The sequence below is a fragment of the Sorex araneus genome, chromosome 7 (genome assembly GCF_027595985.1).
Source record: "Sorex araneus isolate mSorAra2 chromosome 7, mSorAra2.pri, whole genome shotgun sequence".
Classification (NCBI taxonomy): Eukaryota; Metazoa; Chordata; class Mammalia; order Eulipotyphla; family Soricidae; genus Sorex; species Sorex araneus.
Genome location: NC_073308.1, coordinates 31,259,177 through 31,279,574, shown reverse-complemented (window position 1 = coordinate 31,279,574; position 20,398 = coordinate 31,259,177). Strand labels below are relative to the sequence as shown.

At 36.1% G+C, this 20,398-nt stretch overlaps 1 protein-coding gene across 1 annotated transcript in view; it reads left to right on the top strand.

Moving 5' to 3' along the window:
* DENND1B (DENN domain containing 1B) overlaps positions 1–20,398 on the top strand; it is a 223,246-nt gene that overhangs the window by 92,288 nt on the left and 110,560 nt on the right. Inside the window, exons 7-9 of the mRNA XM_055144664.1 lie at positions 382–462; positions 3,823–3,876; positions 5,380–5,490. Coding sequence (XP_055000639.1) covers positions 382–462; positions 3,823–3,876; positions 5,380–5,490 — 246 coding nt within the window. The remainder of the gene's footprint in view (positions 1–381; positions 463–3,822; positions 3,877–5,379; positions 5,491–20,398) is intronic.

Below are 20,398 nucleotides of genomic sequence, written 5' to 3'. Positions count from 1 at the left end.
ATTTTATTCAATCTCACTATTCTTGAATTTAATTATTTAAATATCTTTATATAAAAGCATCAGTAATTTCATAATTAAGTTTGGCCAAATCCACATTTATACTGCATAGAAATATTACTATGGTATTTCTAGATAAAGAGATTTTAATGTATTTTCTACATTTATTAGATTTAAATTTTTCCATTTATGTTATTTTAGACATTTCATGGAAAGGAGTTATATAAAATATGTTGCAGTATATTAATAAGATGGCACAGCACATGATTTTATTAGTTTTAACTGTTTTTACTTGGAATATATGTGTATATATGTATATTTATTTATATATAAAATATGTAAATATAAAATATATATATATAAACACTTCCTTTTTAACTCTAGGAGGATGATTTGAATGAAACTCTTAAATCACTCTATAATCACCCGGTACCAAAGTCAAATACACCTGTCAATTTGAGTGTGGTAAGTATTTAGCCAGTAGTTGGCCTTTTAGGATCATTTATGTTTCTAATCCATTGTCCCAAAACTCGGCCAAGGTGCTTCTGCTTCCAGTAGAACTAATGCTTGTGTTACTAGATGATACAGTAACTCTCATACTACATTAGATGTACACTTTGGAAGTTGTTAGCCAGATTTTAAAAATTATGCACTAAGTGTAGACAAACCTGTGAGAATATTTTGATTTGACTTTTCAGGTAACATTTGCTAGTAAGATGGACATACACATGCTTCCCTACTCTCAATAAAATACCTTTGACAAAATGAAGGCAGTAAGCAATAAAAATCTGAAATATTACATACAGCATATAGCTAAGAAGATATCCCTTCCCCCTACTTCTCTGGACCTAGCATAATTACAAAATGCTGGAAAATATGATTGGGATTTGTCTGTGGTGGTGTAGATTATCAACGATTAAGATTTTCAGTGAATTACATCATCTATAAGTAAAAGTACATAATTTTTTTAGTATCTTATAAATGTTCAAAGTTAATGGTTATAAAATAAGATATTTTCATGAATATTAATTTAACATAGTGAATACAATGTTAACATATATTGATCTTTGGTTCTTTTCCAATAATGATAAACATCTGTTTTAATAAGACAAAAAGCATATAATAAAGCAAGAGAAATTGAAAGAAAAATAACTTTAAATATCTAATAATTAGTAATAATAGGTCTTTTGCTTTTTGCAAAATAAGGAAATTGTTATGCTCATTATTTCTTTCTTTGGTAATGACTTTCTTCTTGCCTAAATAGCCCCTGTAATTTCATTTAATAATAGTGTTCACGTACATTCTCCTATTCTGTCTAGTCCCACTGTCAGCACTAGTTTAGGTGCTTAAGTTCTTCAAACAGTGGCTTCTTCCCGTCCATCTCCCAAAGACTGTCCTATTAAACTTCCTTAAGCTATGCCAAGGTTTCTCCTGAAAACCTTTTGTAGTCTACATTCTATAGAGTTTGTGCAAACCTTTGGTCAGGATTTCTGGGCTTGTACTTAACCTCTATCCAACATTTCATTTTTCTGTTTCACTACATTTTCTTAAATTGGTTTTCCACTTCTGGTGTATTTTCTGTTTGTATTTTTTATTAAAAAATCGCGCTATAATTGAGTTTCATATAAATAGCTAGTATTCAGGATTTAGTATTTTAAATTTTAATTCTGTATTTGAATTCTTCTTATAAACTTTTGAATTGATAGTCAACAATAGCATTTAAATCTTGTACACTTTTTTCAGTCTACAATACCTAATGCATTTATGATTTCAGCAGGTTGATAAAATAATTGCTTTAAGTTTGAGTAAAGCCCATTTAGTTATTTGGTTTGATTTCAACAGAAGACTACTAAAATAATATGCCATGGTCACGTTAATAAGTGACAAAATTGTGATTTGAATGCTTGAGCAGAAGTTTTAGTTTAATAGTGACTATTTGATGATCATAGGAAATTGTTTTCTTCTTGAGATAACCTTAGTTTACATGACTCAATACATTTTAGGAGTATAATTTTATGCGTTTTCAGAGTATGTGTTCCTGCATCATACTCGCAACTAAAGTACCAGTATTCTAGTTCATTAGACTTATCCCTTCCTATCCTCCCTCGTCTCACCCACAATGGTAACCATAGTTTGAACAAGAGGATTTTCAGAAAGGAAATTTTTGTTTGCAGAATTTTTATTACAAAAATGTGATGAGTCTTAAGAAATTTTTGTATATTCTCTTACAGTTTTGTGTTTAATGGATAAATCAGCATATAAATTTTTTTAATGACAACATATAACTATTAGAGTATCACAAAAATTTCATGACAATTATCTAATGTACATACTTTCTTTGAAAATCTGCATTTCAAAATCATTGCACATTTATAACATTCTCTCCTTAGCAGTATGAATTTTCCTCAAATATTTTTCTAACATAAAGTTAGCAGATCAGCATTTAACAAAACATTTGTAATTAAAGTTATTTAAGTTTTTATAGTGAATGATATGCCTTCATGGGTTTCTCTCAAGTACACAACAAACTGTTGTGTAAACTTCTCCCATGTAAGTAAAATATTCATTTTTCTCCCATGTATTATAAGAACCAAGAGATATTTATTGCCAGTGAGCAAGTTCTGAAAGATCAGCCCTCCCTAGTATCGGTGAGTTAAAGGGACATTGGCTTCCAAAAATCACTATCAAATTGGGAAGATAATCACTTCTTTCACTATGTATTTAAGATTCATGCCTGTCCTTTGGGAAATGGTAATTTATTTCTTTAAAGAAACTTTATCATTTAGAATGTATTTTCTGTTTATACTATCTGTAAAAGCATGGTTTTATAAAATACAATACCATTTAAAATACCCCCTTCCAGTAAAAAGAGGATAATAGAAATTCTGGCCAGTTCTATGTATGTTTTCCAGTATACAAGAGAATTCACAGTATGAGATTTCTATCACACTTTGTCATAAGACCTTAGAGTTATCTTATGAGATTTGTGATGTAATCTCATATTGTTCTTTGACCCTGAAATATTGACTATAATGGCTGGGTTAACTAATCTTGTGTTTACTGGTTCAGCTATACCCAGTATTGGCTAGAATATTGAATATTATAGAATATTATATTTATTATTTAATTTTAAGACAGTATTGATGTTTTTACTTTGTGAAGACTATATCAACATAATTGAGATTATTATGAACAGAAAATAAAACAATTTTGTTGATTTTATTCTGATTCTGGGTGGTGAAATTTGGGAAAAGGATTAAAAAGAATATGCTTTATAGAGCTTACATATCTAAAAACTATTATAGTGCTCTCAATCTTATAGAAGCAAATTAGTATTTAATAAATGTAAGAATAATTTTGGAGAAACTTATTACTTTTTAAAAAGTTTTAGACATTAAATATTATTTCATTGCTGATTTTATAAATAATATGGTGACTTATGTACAGAGACTTTTGTAATTTGTTATAGCAATTCAGCAATTTTAATAGATTTAGATGTATTCCTAAGTAAATGAATTTAAGATAATGTGTGTATGTATATTCTTTTATTATCTTAATGAAGTCTAAAAATGATTATTTAATTTATATTCAGCTTCAAAAATTAAAATATTTTTATCTAAGACTGAATTATTTGTATGTAAAGATATGTTAAATTTAATAAGCTCACTATTTCATTAGGAATCTCACAGATTCAACAAATTCTAATCATTAGTCATTGCCCTTGGTATTTATTAACTAACAATTTCCTTATTTTTATCCCAAATTATATTTAATATGTCCAGATTCTTATATTTCTTTCTCATCTGATTTGTTTCTGTTAATTAGCATTCCTACTTCATTGCACCTGACGTAACTGGACTCCCAACAATACCTGAGAGTGTGAGTTTTGTTGCCTATGTTTTAATTTTACTCATTTATAAATTTTATTTGTTTTGTTCTCATAGTTTAAGGATTTATGTATTGAGACATTAAATACACTTTTTAACTGTTTGTAAGAAATGATGAAGAAATGAGAACTTCATTTCCTCTTTTTCTCTTCCTTATTTTCTACTTCTTTTCTTGATATCTAGTTGTAGAAAATCAAGGAAAATATCTAAGAAATACCTGTTTCTCCCATTTTGTAGACTGCTCTTTATTCATTTAGGTTCTGAGCTTTTCTGGCCCAGACACAGCAAGGCCTATCTTGGGTGATGAGTTCTACTGGCTCAGTCATGAATGATTAGTGACAATATAAAATATTTTCATACTAGCAGTTGTTTCATAGCTAGCAGTTAGAACTAAACATAGTATTTTTATTTTCCATATATCTTACGTGTATCTTGTTCAAATCTTAGATGGCCTTTACTTGATTTCCTGGTTTTAAGAATTTCATATTTTGTGTGGATTGAAGGATATTATAAAATATAAAGATAGCCAAAGTGTGCATTTTATTTAGTCTTATCCATGCTAGAAATATTTTCAGTTGTAATAGTTATTGTAAATTAATATTAACTTGAAAAAGCATTTTCTTTTGTCTAAGTGGGTATAGTATGTTTGGGCAGTGCTGGATGTAAAGGAAATTTTCTTTCACAAGGATATTTAGCTTCCTTTGGAAATAAAAAGGAACCAATAGAAATAATTCATTTAAAAGTATATAAAAATGTTTTCAAACATATGGAGTATTTGATTTCCAAAAGTGTGTGGGTTATGGGTAGAATGTTTGAGCATTGAAGAATATGCATGAAAGTTAATGTAACTGATCCCAGTTTTGTTCTTACATAGGTGAAATAATTTGATGTGTTAAACAGAGGAATGAAGCTTCACTGACACCACAAATTAGGCCTAGCATTGTGGAGTAAACAAGAGATTTTATTTTTTAATGAAAAACCAAAGTTCGCCTCTTTAAGTTTTTCTTCCTTTGAGTGCACTGTAAATAGTATCCAGCAATGACATTGCTTGCTGAGTGTGTGACAGTTATTAAAACATTCAAGTGTATTTTCTGGAGTACCAGTTCTCCAAGTTCAGTGTGTCTAAGGTCCACAGGAGTATTTGTTCGGAAAGCAAATTCTTGGGCCGTCCTCTTAGGGTCACAGTTCAGCTCTAGGTGAGGCTCTGGAAATTGACTTTCTCTACAAGTACTTAGGGAAAGAGAGTAGGAAATTATGTGATCCTCTGATTACCTTCTGAAAACACAGTTTCCTGGAGTTAGTGCTGTGTTTCCAGTAATAATAGAATGTTACAGGCTTTGTGTGGCAGCAGAACCGTATTAAATTTAATTATTTTAATGAATGCCATTTTTAGTAATCACATCCTTTGAACTTGAAGACTTTTTGATAAATGTATAAAATGTCTTTATTCATGATCACAAGTTGGTAACCTACACAGTTATTTTTCATGGTACAGAGAAACCTGACAGAATATTTTGTCGCTGTGGACGTGAACAATATGCTGCAACTGTATGCCTCTATGCTACACGAAAGGCGCATCATTATTACCTCCAGTAAATTAAGCACTGTAAGTACTTCACACTTCCCCTTTTAAGTAGAATGTCTCGAGCATTTCACAAAGGACCTATAAACCTCTGCAGATTCAGAAGTGTTCTATGTGTACTTGTAAGACAATGTCTACACACTTTTTGATATATGGTTTTAATCTGGCTCTTGAAAAACAGAATTCTGATTTATAGACGGCCCTCTCTGATGCATTAAGTCAGGTTAATTATTTTTTCTTATCATGAGATGAGAGGATTTTTTTCCCCTTTCTAACTCTCTGGAGTTCATTTTAGTGCTTTCTACCATATAAAGAATTCTTAAGAGCTATTATGAGATCTTTATTATTCACTTGTGGCTTTTTCCATTGGAGCTACTTGAAAGAAATTCAGGGGCCCTGATAATAGCTGCTATCCTAACCTGGTAATAGGTAGATTCATCTTTGTTGCCAAGTAGTGGTTTGGGAGTAGATTCTATAATAGTTCTGATTTGGAGGAGCTCTTCAGACTGATAATAACTTAAAAGTCAAAGTAGCATAAAAAAAAAAACTCATGGGTTTTATGCCAATCACTAAAATGTTCTTTTAGGAGGTCATTATTGTGTTAAAGGCTGTGAGATTAGATGGATTTTTCTTAACAGAAAAGCATTCAAAAGTATTTTCATTAGATTGCCTAATTTTTTTTTCTGCTTTAAAACACTAAAAACTTGGTATTTGGGGCATAAAAATTTATATTTAATGGTATTTTGATAATATACAAGATATTTATTAGGATCCAGTATTACATATTTGCATGGATTATCTTCTTTATAAATTTTGTTAATTGGTGACAATAAGATAACATTTTTATGTTTTTTTCAGTTACAGTAAAAATAGAAATCTCAATCGATGAGGTTTTAGTATTTAAGAGCTGAAGGAGTTTTAAGAGCTCTGTAGGTTGCCTGTTTTAGTTAGTAATGAGAAAGGTATTTCTAGTGTTTATATGGCTACCCCAAAGCCAAATAATTATTTAGGAATAGGTACTGTGAAATTAAATCTAATGTGGTTACTTTCATTACTCTGATTAAAAAAAAGTCATACTTTTTAATATGGACCATTTAAAAAAAAGAAAATCTATTATCATACATAGTTTAGTGCTGTTAGATAATAAGCACAGATTATGGATACAAATAGTTGTATTTTCTTAAAGTGATGTTGCGATATTAAGTCTGAATCATTTCTTATTATGTTTCTCTTTTTTCCCCCACTTTATTTAAACACTGTGATTTACAAAGTTGTTCATGATGCCTGGTACAGGCATTCAATATTCCAATACCAGTGCCCCCTACCATTGTCACCTTCCCTCCACAGTTGTCCGCAGTTGTCTTCATCTTCCCAACTACCCCTCAAGCCGGCTTGGCAGGCCCACAATAATTAACTTTACATTGCTTGTTTCCGATGAATGGATAATGGAGTGACCAAAAAATACTTAAGTAAGAGAAATTTTTTGAAAATTGTCGTATGTAGGATAACATGGGGTTTGTCCTTTTAGCCTTGCCACAAGGAACTTAGTTTACCTTAGAGCAATGGCCTTTCTGTATGGACACAGGAAGACAGTTAATATTATGCTTTGTAACTTAGGAGCTGATTGACTCCAATAATATTTACTCCCGGGCATCTGCTTTCTCAACTCAGTTGCCCTTAGTTCCTACTACCCCAAAAGCAGGGTCCCGACGAGGGACGGAATGGACCCAGGGCAAGCTGTGAGCTACCCTGGCATCGAAATCGGCCAGGCCAAAGCGCCACAATACTCAACTATAAGTTGAGAGCATGGTCATAGACAAATGCTGTCATGATCCAAAAGTAATGTTGAGACTAGGACCCTGCTGGGGTTAGGAAGACTAACCTGGCCTGAGGACTTTGGTCTGGAATATATAGTGAATGTCCTCAGGAGGAACCAAACTTTAAGTCTGATCTATCTCTTACTGTGCTCATACAGAATGACATTGCTAGAAATACTAGAAGTAAATTCACTATAACTATTTAAGCGGATTACTAGCCGAGGGAGGAAGGAAGAAAGGGACACACCCTGACACACATTGTTTGGCTCCCACCCTTGAGCGGATCTCCTTAGATGAGATTTCCTTAGATGAAATTTTGTTAATCTCCTCAAGAAATGGTCTTACCCTTCTTTGTTGATTTGTTCATGTTAAACCCACCTTTGTGCTACTGCCCTATGTAATTTGCTATGTAAACTAAGACTGTGGGGCACTGAGTGAGGGGAGACAGAAGACAGAAGACAGAGAGAGACAGAAGAAAAAGACTGAAGAGACAGAGAAGGAGACACACGAGAGGACACGGGAGAAGAACAGAGAAGACACAGAAGCAGAGACAGACAGAGGTCGGAAGAGACCAGAGGAGAGACTAGAGACAGAGAGACAGAGACAGACAGAAGAGAGCACAGCAGCACACACAGAAGCAGAGCACAAGGAGGAGCCGTCCCGATCCGGTCCACACACATTGGCTCGAGAACACTGAACTCGAGCGGTGCGTTCGAGAGCTGCCCCGAGTGCCCACGGACAACAGAACGACAGGACACATCATATCGTCTCCCCCTCCTGCGCGCACGCCGCCTTGTAAATTTTTTACAGTTGTATCTCATCATGGGGTCCTTAAGTCCTAGTCTGAGCGTTTACTAAGCTGTTGTTGCTAGTTAAGCCATCTTCCTAATTGTTTTTGTTAGTTGAGAGTAGTTGGTTTCTACATTACATTCCTATCCATCTGGTGTGCTCCTACTGGGATGTAAGTATTAGTATAGAGTTTGGAGATGTCACTGCAGAAAAATCTAAAATATTTAACTTGGCAGTCCAACTGGAGGCATGGTGGTGTGAGTGCAGCTGTTGGGGCGGAAACTACCCCCCCACACCCCCACTGCTCTCGAGACAGCCTGGAAAGGGTATCCAGGAAATTTTTGTGGCTAGTTGATCGCTTTCAGGACTTACTTATGAGTCTCTGGAACAGGGCTGGTAGGTGAGCTTACATTGGATGTTAGTGTGGCTACTGGGAGGACAGGGGAGGTTGCCTATACCCAACTCCAATAAGGCCAGGGATTTCAGCCAAACCAAACCCAGTGTACCCGGAATTTTCAGCAGGTTAGTATCTCTGGGGAATCAGTTGTGATGTGGCAGAGTCTGACTGGAGGCATGGTGGCAGCTGTTCTTACTATGTTTTCTTTACTGCTATTTAAATTTACTATTTGCACAAACCATTCCTTCTCCTTCCCAGTTTTATATTTCTCCTCATTTTTCAAATATAACTTTTCAACATTATAAAGCTTCTCCCAGTATGATGGAGAATATCTCTCCATAGTCTTGACGGTTAAAAGATTGTATAAATTATCTTAGAGACCTAGAAATTAAATTCTTCTCAAGGTGAGCTTCTGTAATGTATTTATTATGCACCTACTGTGTATCAGGCTTTAAGGATTCACTAATATAGTTCAAACGCTTGTGGGCCGAGAGATATAAAATGGGAGAATATCAGTAATAGTTTCCATCTTGTAGGATTGCTGTTAAGATAATGGATAAGTAGGAAAACAGATATTTGAACATGTAAACACGTTTAGAATCTTCAAACATACGTGAACTAATTAGAATTGTATCTGTGTAAGGGTCTATGATTACTCAAGTATAACTAGCAGATTTAGGTTAGAATCTGCTGTTTAGAGTAAAAATTAGCATGCCTAGACTAATATTAGAATTTTTTATAAGTGTAATAAAGACTTGGTATCATTCAGGGAGCTTTGCTGTATGTGAGATAAACTTAATACCAACGAAAACTTCATGGTGACATCATCTTTCGGTTACCAGCTTTAAATAAGTTTACTGTCTGGGATAACAGAACTTATTAAAGAAACATCATTCAACTCCACTTTCATGATTTTCTTATCTCTTTTGTGATAGAAGCTCTTGACTTTAATCTAAAAAACATCATACACTTGATATTCATAAAACAATTTTATTTATGAATTTCATAGAAATATATAAAATGTAAAATATTTTTTAAAACACAAAATTTTATTTTATATAAATAAAATATAAAATTTTATTTTATATAAATAAAATATAAAATTTTATTTTATATTTTATATTTTATATTTTATGTATTTTATAAAATATATAAAATATAAAATTCATAGAAATATAAAAATATTTCTATGAAATTCCACACATACTATCATCTAGACTATTAAGTCTAAAAACTAATATAGTATTATAAATTATAAATACTTGTTTTGGAGTGGCCACACATGGCTGTGCCTAGGGCTTACCCCTGTTTCTGCACTCAGGAATCACTCCTGGTGGTACTCAGGGGATTATGTAGGATTCTGGGAAACAAATTTGGATCCCTGCATGCAAGGCAAGTACCTCACTTGTTTGACTCTCTTTATGCCCTGAAATAATTCTTTCAGAAGAGTTCAGTGAAAGCTCTAAAATGTCCAAGAAGAGATTAATTAAGATATTCGTGAATAGACTTACTTTCAAACTTTTACATTCTTGATGCCGGAGCATTGAATAGTACAGTGGGTAGGGTGGTTGCCTTGCATGTGGTCACCCTGGTTTCGATCCCCAATACCCCATATAGTCCCCTGAGCACCAGTAGAAGTGATCCCTGAGCTCAGAGCTAGGAGTAAGTGTGGCCGCCCAAATTAATAAAAATAAACCTTTTATTCCTACTTCTGTATTATAAAGTCTATAATATACTCTGTATTCATGCAAGAAAATATTTACTGTATGTTTAATTTTAAAATTCAGTAGCCAAAATTTAAATTACTAGAACATATACGAGTTCAGGTATTTATATTAATATTTTAAAAATTATTTTCAGGAATTTGCTTTAGGAGTTTGATTTACACGACAAATTTGCTCTTTCAAAAATTTTGTTAAAGTTACATTTACTAAGTATATTTTCTTGCTGGGGTAAAAGCAATTATGTTCACTTGAGGATGTCTTTTTAAAGTTAAAGTTCTAAAAGAGAAATACTTAGCAAAAAACATGAGTTTTTTTAAGATTCACTGGATTTCTCCACCAAATTTTAATGTGGCATTTTGCTCATTTCCATTATATTTTTATGTTGGAGTTCAATAAGGTGAAACATAATACATAGATACATTACGAGGTACCCTCAAAAGGGGTTTCCGGTAGCCCTGAACAAGAGCATTCGTTCTGTACGTGCCGGAGGCTGGTCCTGGGCGGTTAGCCCCATGTAAATCTTAGCTCGCCCAGCAGCGAGTTGTAGCAGAGACTCGTGTGTTCAAAGCAAAGGCATAAACCATGATGTTACAAGAGTGTATCAGTTCGCTTACTGCAGTTTTGTGACCAGAGGTAGGGAAGATTGCTGTTTAAAGTCGTGTCATCGGTTCTCAAATCATTCGGGCATGAAGTCTTGTCATCTGCCTCTATAATTGTACCTCACCAGACTTTCTCTAACTAGTCAGCTGGGGCTGTGCATTTTGTCTCAAACACCCGGCTGGCCGGCGTCTGACAGGAGCCTTCTCATCATTCTGTCAGTAATATGTTAACTAGAGTGTATCTTTGTGTCCTGTAGAAGCAGGTGGAAGAGATGCTTCTCTTTAAAACAGATGTCTAAATGTTAGCTACTGTTTGGACCAATATTTAGTTGGTAAATATTACCCTCTCAGAGCCTCTAAGCACTTTAGTTACAGAGATTTGATCATTTGGTCTATGTCCTTTCTGGAATATTTGGAGCCAGCATTATGCTGTGAGTGCTGGAATTGTGTTAATAAACTGTAATTTCTTCCTTTGTTATAGTCGCCCTCAGGCATTTAAGCATATGCTTTTCTCTCTTTTGCTCATTAATTCCATCAGGGGCATATGCTAAAAGAAATCTTGTGATCCCCGGAAAATCAGCCATTAAAATGTAGATTTTATAGGTTTAGTTAGACTGAAGGGGAATTCAGAGGATTTTAACCTCTCCATCTGGATTTTACATATCCCTGATTTGTCTCTTAATAGTGCCACCTGTATCAGTGCTTAATCTGAAACCTGAAGCACAGTAAAATTTTGAAATTAAGACTTGAACAGTTGGTGGAAGAACAAAGATTACCCAGGTCTATTTCAAGTTAAGATTATTGAAGTTTAATTTTACCCCTTGTATTTTTAATACTGTAAGAAAGTAATGCAGTTATAAATTGTTAGCAAGACTTCTCAGGGTTGTTCTAGAAACAATTTTTAGATTTTTGATCTTCCCCAAACCCATAGTGATTGATTATGTCCACTTCCACTGGATAGTTCTGCTTGACCAGTGTGTTGTCTGATACGTGGACTGTTATTCTCAACATTGTGTTTTTATTCAGTGCTAAGTAAAAGTGATTTCAGAAATGACTGTTGAGGTCATCGTGTAATACTTTGTGGGAAGTGATGTGTGGAAGTCAGAATAAGAATGTTCGGACACAAGTAAATGATAATTGTTTTCCTCTCCAAGTCTTGTGTTTGCAGCTGTTTTTCATAGCAATAAGCACATTATTTCTGCTCTACAGCTTAATCCATTTGTCTTCTAAAAAAATAAATTAGCTTTAAATTTAAAAATCCCCAATTTCTAATATAACAATTATGAGATTGTTTATAAACGGCTTTGATCTCAACAAAAACGGCCTCAGTACATTTCATATAAATTTTGTACTGTTGGTGATTGGGCTGGATCAATAGCACAGCGGTAGGGTGTTCGCCTTTCACACGGCCGACCCATGTTCGATTCCTTCGCCCCACTCGGAGAACCCGGCAAGCTACCGAGAGTATCTAGCCCGCATGGCAGAGCCTGGTAAGCTACCTGTGGCGTATTGGATATGCCAAACACAGTAACAATAAGTCTCACAATGAGAGACGTTACTGTGCCCACTCGGGCAAATCGAATGAGCAACGGGATGACAGTGACAATGACTTGGTGATTATGAAATGGTCAATGTAAAAAAAATTATATATTGATTCTCAATTAAAGGAGGTATATTTACCTTTTATTTATATTTTTATATTATACAGTTAACAAAATTTAAATATTTTTTATTCATTTATACTTTCCTAGGTTATATTGCATTTTGTGTGTATGTGTATGTTACTCATATTTCCCTAATTGGCTTTTTTAGCTTTCCCATAATCACCTTTTACTCTTTATGTCTTTGGTGATTGGCTTTTTTCTCATCTCTCTTCTGCCATTTAGGTCTCATAGATTCTGTTCTTCTCTATCTCCATTCTCTACTACAACTACCCACTTTCTTTGTTCAAGGAGTTATCATTAGCCACAACGGTCTTAGCTCTGTTTATATAAAATAATAATAAGGGCAGTTGTAGCTAAGAATTTTATATTACATATAGTGAACTAGTCACTTTCTTGAGCAATTTCTTTCTTTCTTTTTTTTTGCTTTTTGGGTCACACCCAGTGATGCTCAGGGGTTACTCCTGGCTTTGCACTCAGGAATTACTCCTGGCAGTGCTTGGCGGACCATATGGGATGCCGGGGATTGAACCTGGGTCGGCCGCGTGCAAGGTGAACTCCCTACCCACTGTGCTATTGCTCCGGCCCCAGCAATTTATTTCTTTAATCATCATTTGCTATATAGTAAATTAACCAGAGTGGATTTGGAGACAAATGGTTGTCTACGATCACATAGAATAGAAAGTGTCTTAGTTAGGCTCAGTTGTCTCCAAAGTACTTGCTTCCAACTTCTCTACAGTTTTGGCTTCTACAGTCTCATAAAACCAAAAATAATGCTATGCCCTGCTCAGTATATCTCTTCTCTTAAGAAGCTCCTAATCATTTAGACTGAAGTGCCTTTTTTTGGCTCTTACCTTAGCAAGTCTAGGCAATTGCTCTTTCTTTCTTTCTTTCTTTCTTGCTTGCTTGCTTTTTGGGTCACACCCAGCGATGCACAGGGGTCACTCCTGGCTCATGCACTCAGGAACTACTCCTGACGGTGCTCAGGGGACCATATGGGATGCTGGGAATCAACCCCGGGTCGGCCGTGTGCAAGGCAAACGCCCTACCCACTGTGCTATCGCTCCAGCCCTGGCAATTGTTCTTTAAAATCTCCCATTTGTCCTCCTTTTGCAGAAAGAAGATGTATTTAAACTACTTTCAGTGCCATCTTGTTTAGATTTCTCATTTTATTTTTCTTTCCTATTGATTCTGTGAGTCAGTACTCAGACTTTCAGAATCAAAATATCAATTTATTAGTAACAGTATATAAAATTCCATTGTAAACTGGTACCTGGGCCCAAAATTTTATTACTAATTTTTTCCCTTTATGTATCCACTGAGGTTTCCAGACAATAAATTCTCAAATCAAGAATCTGGGGAGTTGGAGCAATAGCACAGCGGGTAGGGCATTTGCCTTGCACGCGGCCGACCTGGGTTTGATTCCCAGCATCCCATATGGTCCCCTGAGCACCACCAGGAGTAATTCCTGAGTGCAGAGCCAGGAGTAACCTCTGTGCATTGCCAGGTGTGACCCAAAAAGCAAAAAAATAAAAAAATAAAATAAATAAATACATAAAAAAGAATGTGTTTGACTCAGTTGCCACAGTCAGCCTGGCACTTAAGACAGTATGACATGTTGAGTCACCCAATGGAACTGAACCTTTTGTCTTTGGAGCCTCCAATCTCCAAAGCTCTGCTTTGCTATCCAGAGGCTTAATTTCTATCAGTGGCCCTCTTACTTCTTTTATCCCTGATCTGCTGTAGCACTTAACCACATACTAACCTGTGAAAATAATAATCAGCGAATTTATTAATGAGACTGCATATTAATCTCTTGAAAGGTTAGAACCATGGTTTCTCTGTGGAAGTGCTGTATATTTATTACCAAGGCTATATTTAAGAATATCTTAATCTTTTAAAGCTAAATATCACAGAGGAAAGCTTTTACAATAAATTTTATTCACTGAATTATAGTATGAAATATAACATGTTTGATGTAGAAAATGCCAGAGTAGGAACTTGTTCTCTATGACAAAAATGTTTCTTTGACTTCTTCTAATACTTGTTGCCTTAGAAATATAAAGATGACTTTTATTAAAAAAAATCTTTTTGAGTCACAGTGAGATAGACAGATACATAGCTGCTCATGATTGGGTTTCAGTCATACAGTGTTCCAACACCCGTTGGTCCTTTCACCAGTGCACAGTTCCTACCTCCAGTGTCCCCAGTTTCCCTCCCACCATCCCACCCTAGCTTGCCTCTATGGTAGACATTTTTCTTCTCTGTCTTGTCTCTGCTCTCTCTCTTCGGGCATTATGATTTGCAATACAATTACTGAAAAGTTATCATGTTTATCTTTATCTACTTTCAGCACTCAGTTCTTGTCCAGGGTGATCATTTCCAAACTATAAAGGTGACTTTATAAAAACTGAACTTTGGAGCTGGAATGATAGTACAGTCAGTAGGGTGTTTGCCTTGCATGTGGCAGACCCGGGTTTGATTCCCAGCATTCCATATGATCCCCTGTGCACCACCAGAAGTAATTCCTGAGTGCAGAGCCAGGGATAACCCATGTGCATTGCCAGGTGTGACCCAAAGAACCAAAAAAATTTAAAAAAATTAAAAAAATAAAAATAACTGAACTTTATAAATTTGAGACTAATTTCTCTATAGGCTTTATCTTTTAAAAAAATTACTTGTAGCCATTTTCTAGTACAGAATTTCATTGTTTTAAAAAGTTGATGCCAAAATTGTAATCTTTGTGATTGTTATCTCTTGATTTGTTCAGCCTATGTAGGAAGTTGGTTTGGTGTCTTTTGACATGATATAGTTGGCTTGGTTTGGCAGGCTGGAGCGATAGCACAGTGGGTAGGGCATTTACTTTGCATGCGACAGACCCGGGTTCGATTCCTCCATTCCTCTTGGAGAGCCTGGCTAGCTACGAGAATATCCCACCTGCATGGCAGAGCCTGGCAAGCTCCCTGTGGCATATTCGATATGCCAAAAACAGTAACAAGTCTCACAAGAGAGATGTTGTTGGTGCCTGCTTGAGCAAATTGATGAACAAGGGGATGACAGTGCTACAGTGCATAGTTGGTTTGGTATCTTTTGGCATCAAGATGTATTTGGTATCATACAGTCTCAGGGAAAGTGTGATGCTTTCTCCCTGTGAATAGTAATAGTTTATTCCTCAGTGAGTCATGTCTTTGTCCCCTTCCCCTCCTCTCAGTCTGTATCTTTGTTTTTCTTTTATTTAGACAAGTGGCTTACATACTGTAACAATAATACTTCGGGAATACAGTGTTGCTAACTACCCTTATCAGAGTATCAGCATCCTTCCACCACTGTCCAGGTTACTGTCCCATTCCGTACCTTCTTCTATAGGCAGATTCTCAGGCTCTTACTTTGAACCATTAATCCTTCTATGTTTATTTTTACTCCACAGATGAGTAAAATAATTTCATATTTGTTCTACTCCCTTTGACTTCATTCAGCATGAAATTCTGTAGTTCCATTCAAGTTGCAGTGAACTGAATGATTTCATATGTTTTTTATAGTTGAGTAACATACCATTATGTACTATTCCACAATTTCTTTATCCACTCATTGGTTCTTGGATTATAGCTAGAGCCAATAAATATAAATCATGTTGTAATGAACCTGGGAGTGTAAATAACTTTCCTAATTCATGTACATATGTCAATAAATGTAATATCTGGTTGTGAAACTCTTTTTTTTTTTTCTTTTTGGGTCACACCCGGTGTTGCACAGGTGATTACTCCTGGCTTATGCACTCAGGAATTACTCCTGGCAGTGCTCAGGGGACCATATGGGATGCTGGGAATCGAACCCGGGTCGGCCGCGTGCAAGGCAAATGCCCTACCCGCTGTGCTATTGTTCCAGCCCCGTGAAACTCATTTTTTAATTTTTGGGAAGTCTCCATAGTGGTTTCCAGAGACCCCGCACCAGATAAAAATGGAAAGTGGTTCCTTTCTTACCACATCCCCAGACTTTTTGCTGTATGCCAGTCTCACTGGAGTGAAGTGATATCTCAGTGTGCATTTCTCTGATAATAAGTAACAAAGAGCACTTTTCCATGTATCCATCTGCCATTTGTATATCATCCTCGCATAAGTGTCTAATTAATCTTCTTTTTCCTATTTTTTGATTTTGTTATTGTTGTTAGGTTTGTGAGTGCTTTATTAAATTTTGGGTGTTATTCCATGGTCAGAAGTGTAGTGAGCAAATATTTTTTCTCACACATTAGGGACTCCTTTTACTCTATTCATTATTTCTTTTATACTGCAGAAACACCAGTTTGATGCAGTCCCATTTATTTATTTTTACTTGTTTTTTAGCCTGTGACATTAAATTCTTGAAGATGCTTTTGAAGACTATGAGTTTTGTTCTTCAGGAGACTTTTGATGACTATTTTAGTTTTCTTTTGGTAATTTATCTGTTGAGATGTGTCATTTTCCTCCTGGTTTTGTTTTGGAAAGTTGTAAGTTTTTAAAATATTAAATATTTCTTCTGGATTCTCCAGTTTTGTAACAACAAGTTGTTCATGGTAATGTGTGATTTTTTCCTTTTTCTGTATTATCTTGTAATTTCTTCTCTTTGATTTCTGATATGATTTATTAGAGTTTTCTATTTTATTCCTTGAATCTATCCAAGAATTTGTCTGTTTTGTTCCTTGTTTTGTTTTGTATCGTGTTTGATCACTCCAGTCAGTGCTCAGGATAACATGCAGTATGCCAGAGATTGAAACTAGGTTGGCTGCATGTAAGGCAAGTGCCTAGTCCACTGTACTACCTTTCTTGCCCTTGTTGTTTATTTTTTTGAAAAATCCGCTCTTGATTTTATTAATACACACACAAATATACACACATAAACATACATAAATACATAAATTATCATAGATTTTTACTGTTTTATATACATATACATACTCATGCACACACATATATATTTTATTATAGATTTTGACTATATTTTATATACATATACACACATATATATTTATCATGGGTTTCTAGTGTATTTTGTTACTTCCCTCCTTCTGCTTTATTTGGACTTCTTTTGTTCTTTTTAATACGTTCAGTTGTGTAGTTACATCATTCATTTGGGCCTTTTCTTATATCGTGATAAGAAATAAGAATTACATTGCTGTGAACTTCCTTAGAACAGCTTTTACTGTGCCCCATATGTTCTGGTAATTTATGTCTTTATTTTCATTTGTTTCTAGCAACCTTTGGAGTTAAAAAAAAAATCTCATCTTTGACCTTAATAATGAATCATTTCTTAGTCATTGGGAGTTCCTAGCTCATGCTTACAGATCAGATGATGAGGTCACACCTGTATCTTAACCAGTGGACAACTCTATAGGGAGAGGAACTACACAGTACTTTGAAAACGTAGCATGGAACTGGAGTGATAACGAATGACTGGCAAGAAGTGGACACCTCACGGTAGAAAGCATAGGAGATAGATAGCAGCTGTGAAGTTGTTTGTTTGTTTTGGTTTTGGCCCACACCCAGCAGTGTTCAGGGCTTACTCTCACGGTCCTGCACTCAGGCAACACTCTGGTGGGCTGGGTAGAACTTCTGGGGTGCCAGGGATCGCACCCGCGCTGTGAGGCAAGCGCCCTCCCCACTGTGTGACCTTGGGCCCTTGCAGCTGTTAACTTTCAGACTGGGACAGACCCAAGAAAAAAGCCTTCCCCGGGCCTGGCTCTCAGACCTGGCAGAGTGTGCAGCTATGCCCCTGTGCTACCACACAGGGCTAATTTACTGGGACTCTCTCCTTGTGGGGTGCCTGGGAAAACTGCCCTCAGAGAGCAGCAGACTTCGTACTTGCTGAAGAGCCACGCAGGTACAAAGGAGCTTGCTCACTGACCACAGGACTGGGGGAGCCAGCGCACTGGGTGGCTCCCAGAAGCACCAGCGCCAAGGGAAGCTCGTGGCTGCTTGGTATTGCTCATAAGTACTCTGAGTAATCAGGTGCCGAGGAGACAAGCACCTAGAAGGCTGCACCTACGAGAGACGAAGCCCCAGCTGCGCCATGTCGTGGCAGAGCTCTTGCAGAAGCCACAGTCACCTTAGGAACTGTCCAGTCCACAGGGGTTGGGGTGCCACCTGAGCTACAGGAATGGGGGTATGTGGAGCCGGACCCTTGATAAGCCTCAGACCTTGTAGCGCCTTACAGAACAAGCAGGAAGCGAAAACCTTTCTTCCGGAAACGTCTTGCTGGTGTTCTCTCTGGTAGAGCTTGACACCGTGCCAGTGCCGAAAAGGAAAATTATTCCAAAGGGCACAGATCCATTGCATAGAGCAGAAAGGGTGGGGCAGACATTTGGATCTGCGGGACTGTGGATCATAACTGGTACAATTCCCCTTTGGATATTTAGCTTCTGAGAGCCAGGCATCTTCTTTCTATTGCTTCTCTTCACATTTGCATTCCTGTAAAGCAACAGAACAAGTGTGTATGGCTACCTTACCAAGATATACAGCTGTCCCTTTTACAGATGCAGATATTCTTCCCTTTTCCCCCAAATGAGGATAAGCACAATCTCTAGAGCCAGTATATCTCTCTTCACATTTAATTTGTCTCTAATACTCTATTAACTACAAACATAATGTGTGTATTAAAATGATAAATAGAAGAATAATAAAGTGAGAAGATAAAAATAAACACATTCAAAAAAGGCAAATTTTACACACATACAACCACAAGCATGTGTGTCTATATATATATGCATACACACATATATAAAGCTACAACAACACATGTGTCTTTACCATCATGAGAATGTAACTGATATTTTGGCTTGCTAATTTTATTATTATTTTCATCTTTTATTCATCCTTAGCTGGCTGCGTTCTGTAGTTGGCATAATGATGCAAGTTTTTATTTCCAGATAATCCGAGTCCTTAATAGTTCTGTGTCTTTTTGTTCCTATAATTTTTCATTAACCTTTACTTTAAGGCATGGAACTACTAAGATAGATACCTTTTAGAAGAGAATACCCTGGTTTCAGACTGGCCTCCTTGCCAGCGCTAAATAAAGTCAGACCAGTTTTCTTTTGATTATTGAGATCATTTGTTCCAGGTGGTACTTTAGCCCCCTTTGTATTGGTTTAGACCATACCTCGTGCTCCCTGGGCTTACTTCAGGCTCTGCACTCAGAAATCCTTCCTGGGTATAACAGCTACAGAGTTGAGTACTGTCACAGTGTCGGTGTGTAGAGGTTGAAAGGGAAGTCAACTCCTTAGAGGCCTGAGAAGCAGTACGGGGGTTAAGGTGCAGGCCTTGCATGCTGCTGACCCGGGGTTGACGCCCTTGACACCCTTAGGTTCCCTGAGACGTCCCAGAGGTGTCCCAGAAGTGATTCCTGAGTGTGGAGCCAGGTGTTAGCCAGGAGCAAAGCCTTGTGTGGACCCACATTTTTTAAAAAAGGGGGTTAGGGAGGAAAGAAGGAATGAGGTAAGGAAGAAAGGGAGAGATGGAGGGTCCTTAAAAGCAGAGGAAGGGTGGGGCGGGGCTGGGCAGGGCAAGATCTGTAAGAGCAGAGACTTACTTCTTGTTAGTGCCTGTTAATAATGCCTAATGCATGTTTGGTTGTATGATCTTAGGTAATTGGTATAACTGCTTCAGTTCCTCCATCTGTTAAAGGAAAGAATAAATAGGTAAAGGTAAAGATCGAAAATTTATAGTCATTTAGTTAGGACTCAGAAATGAATGACCAAATATGAGATGATTAGAATTTTTTAAAGAACTTTTAGGTATGATTGGATGGGTTGCAATGAAAATTTTAATAAAATAGGAGCGTTTACTCTCTTAATAGAATGAAGGTAAAAAATTAAATATAAATTAAATTTAATATAAACATATTAAAAATTCCACAGCCAAATGCTATCTTTCTCCAAATATATTTGCTTAATTTGAATGTTATAATTTTGCTTAGG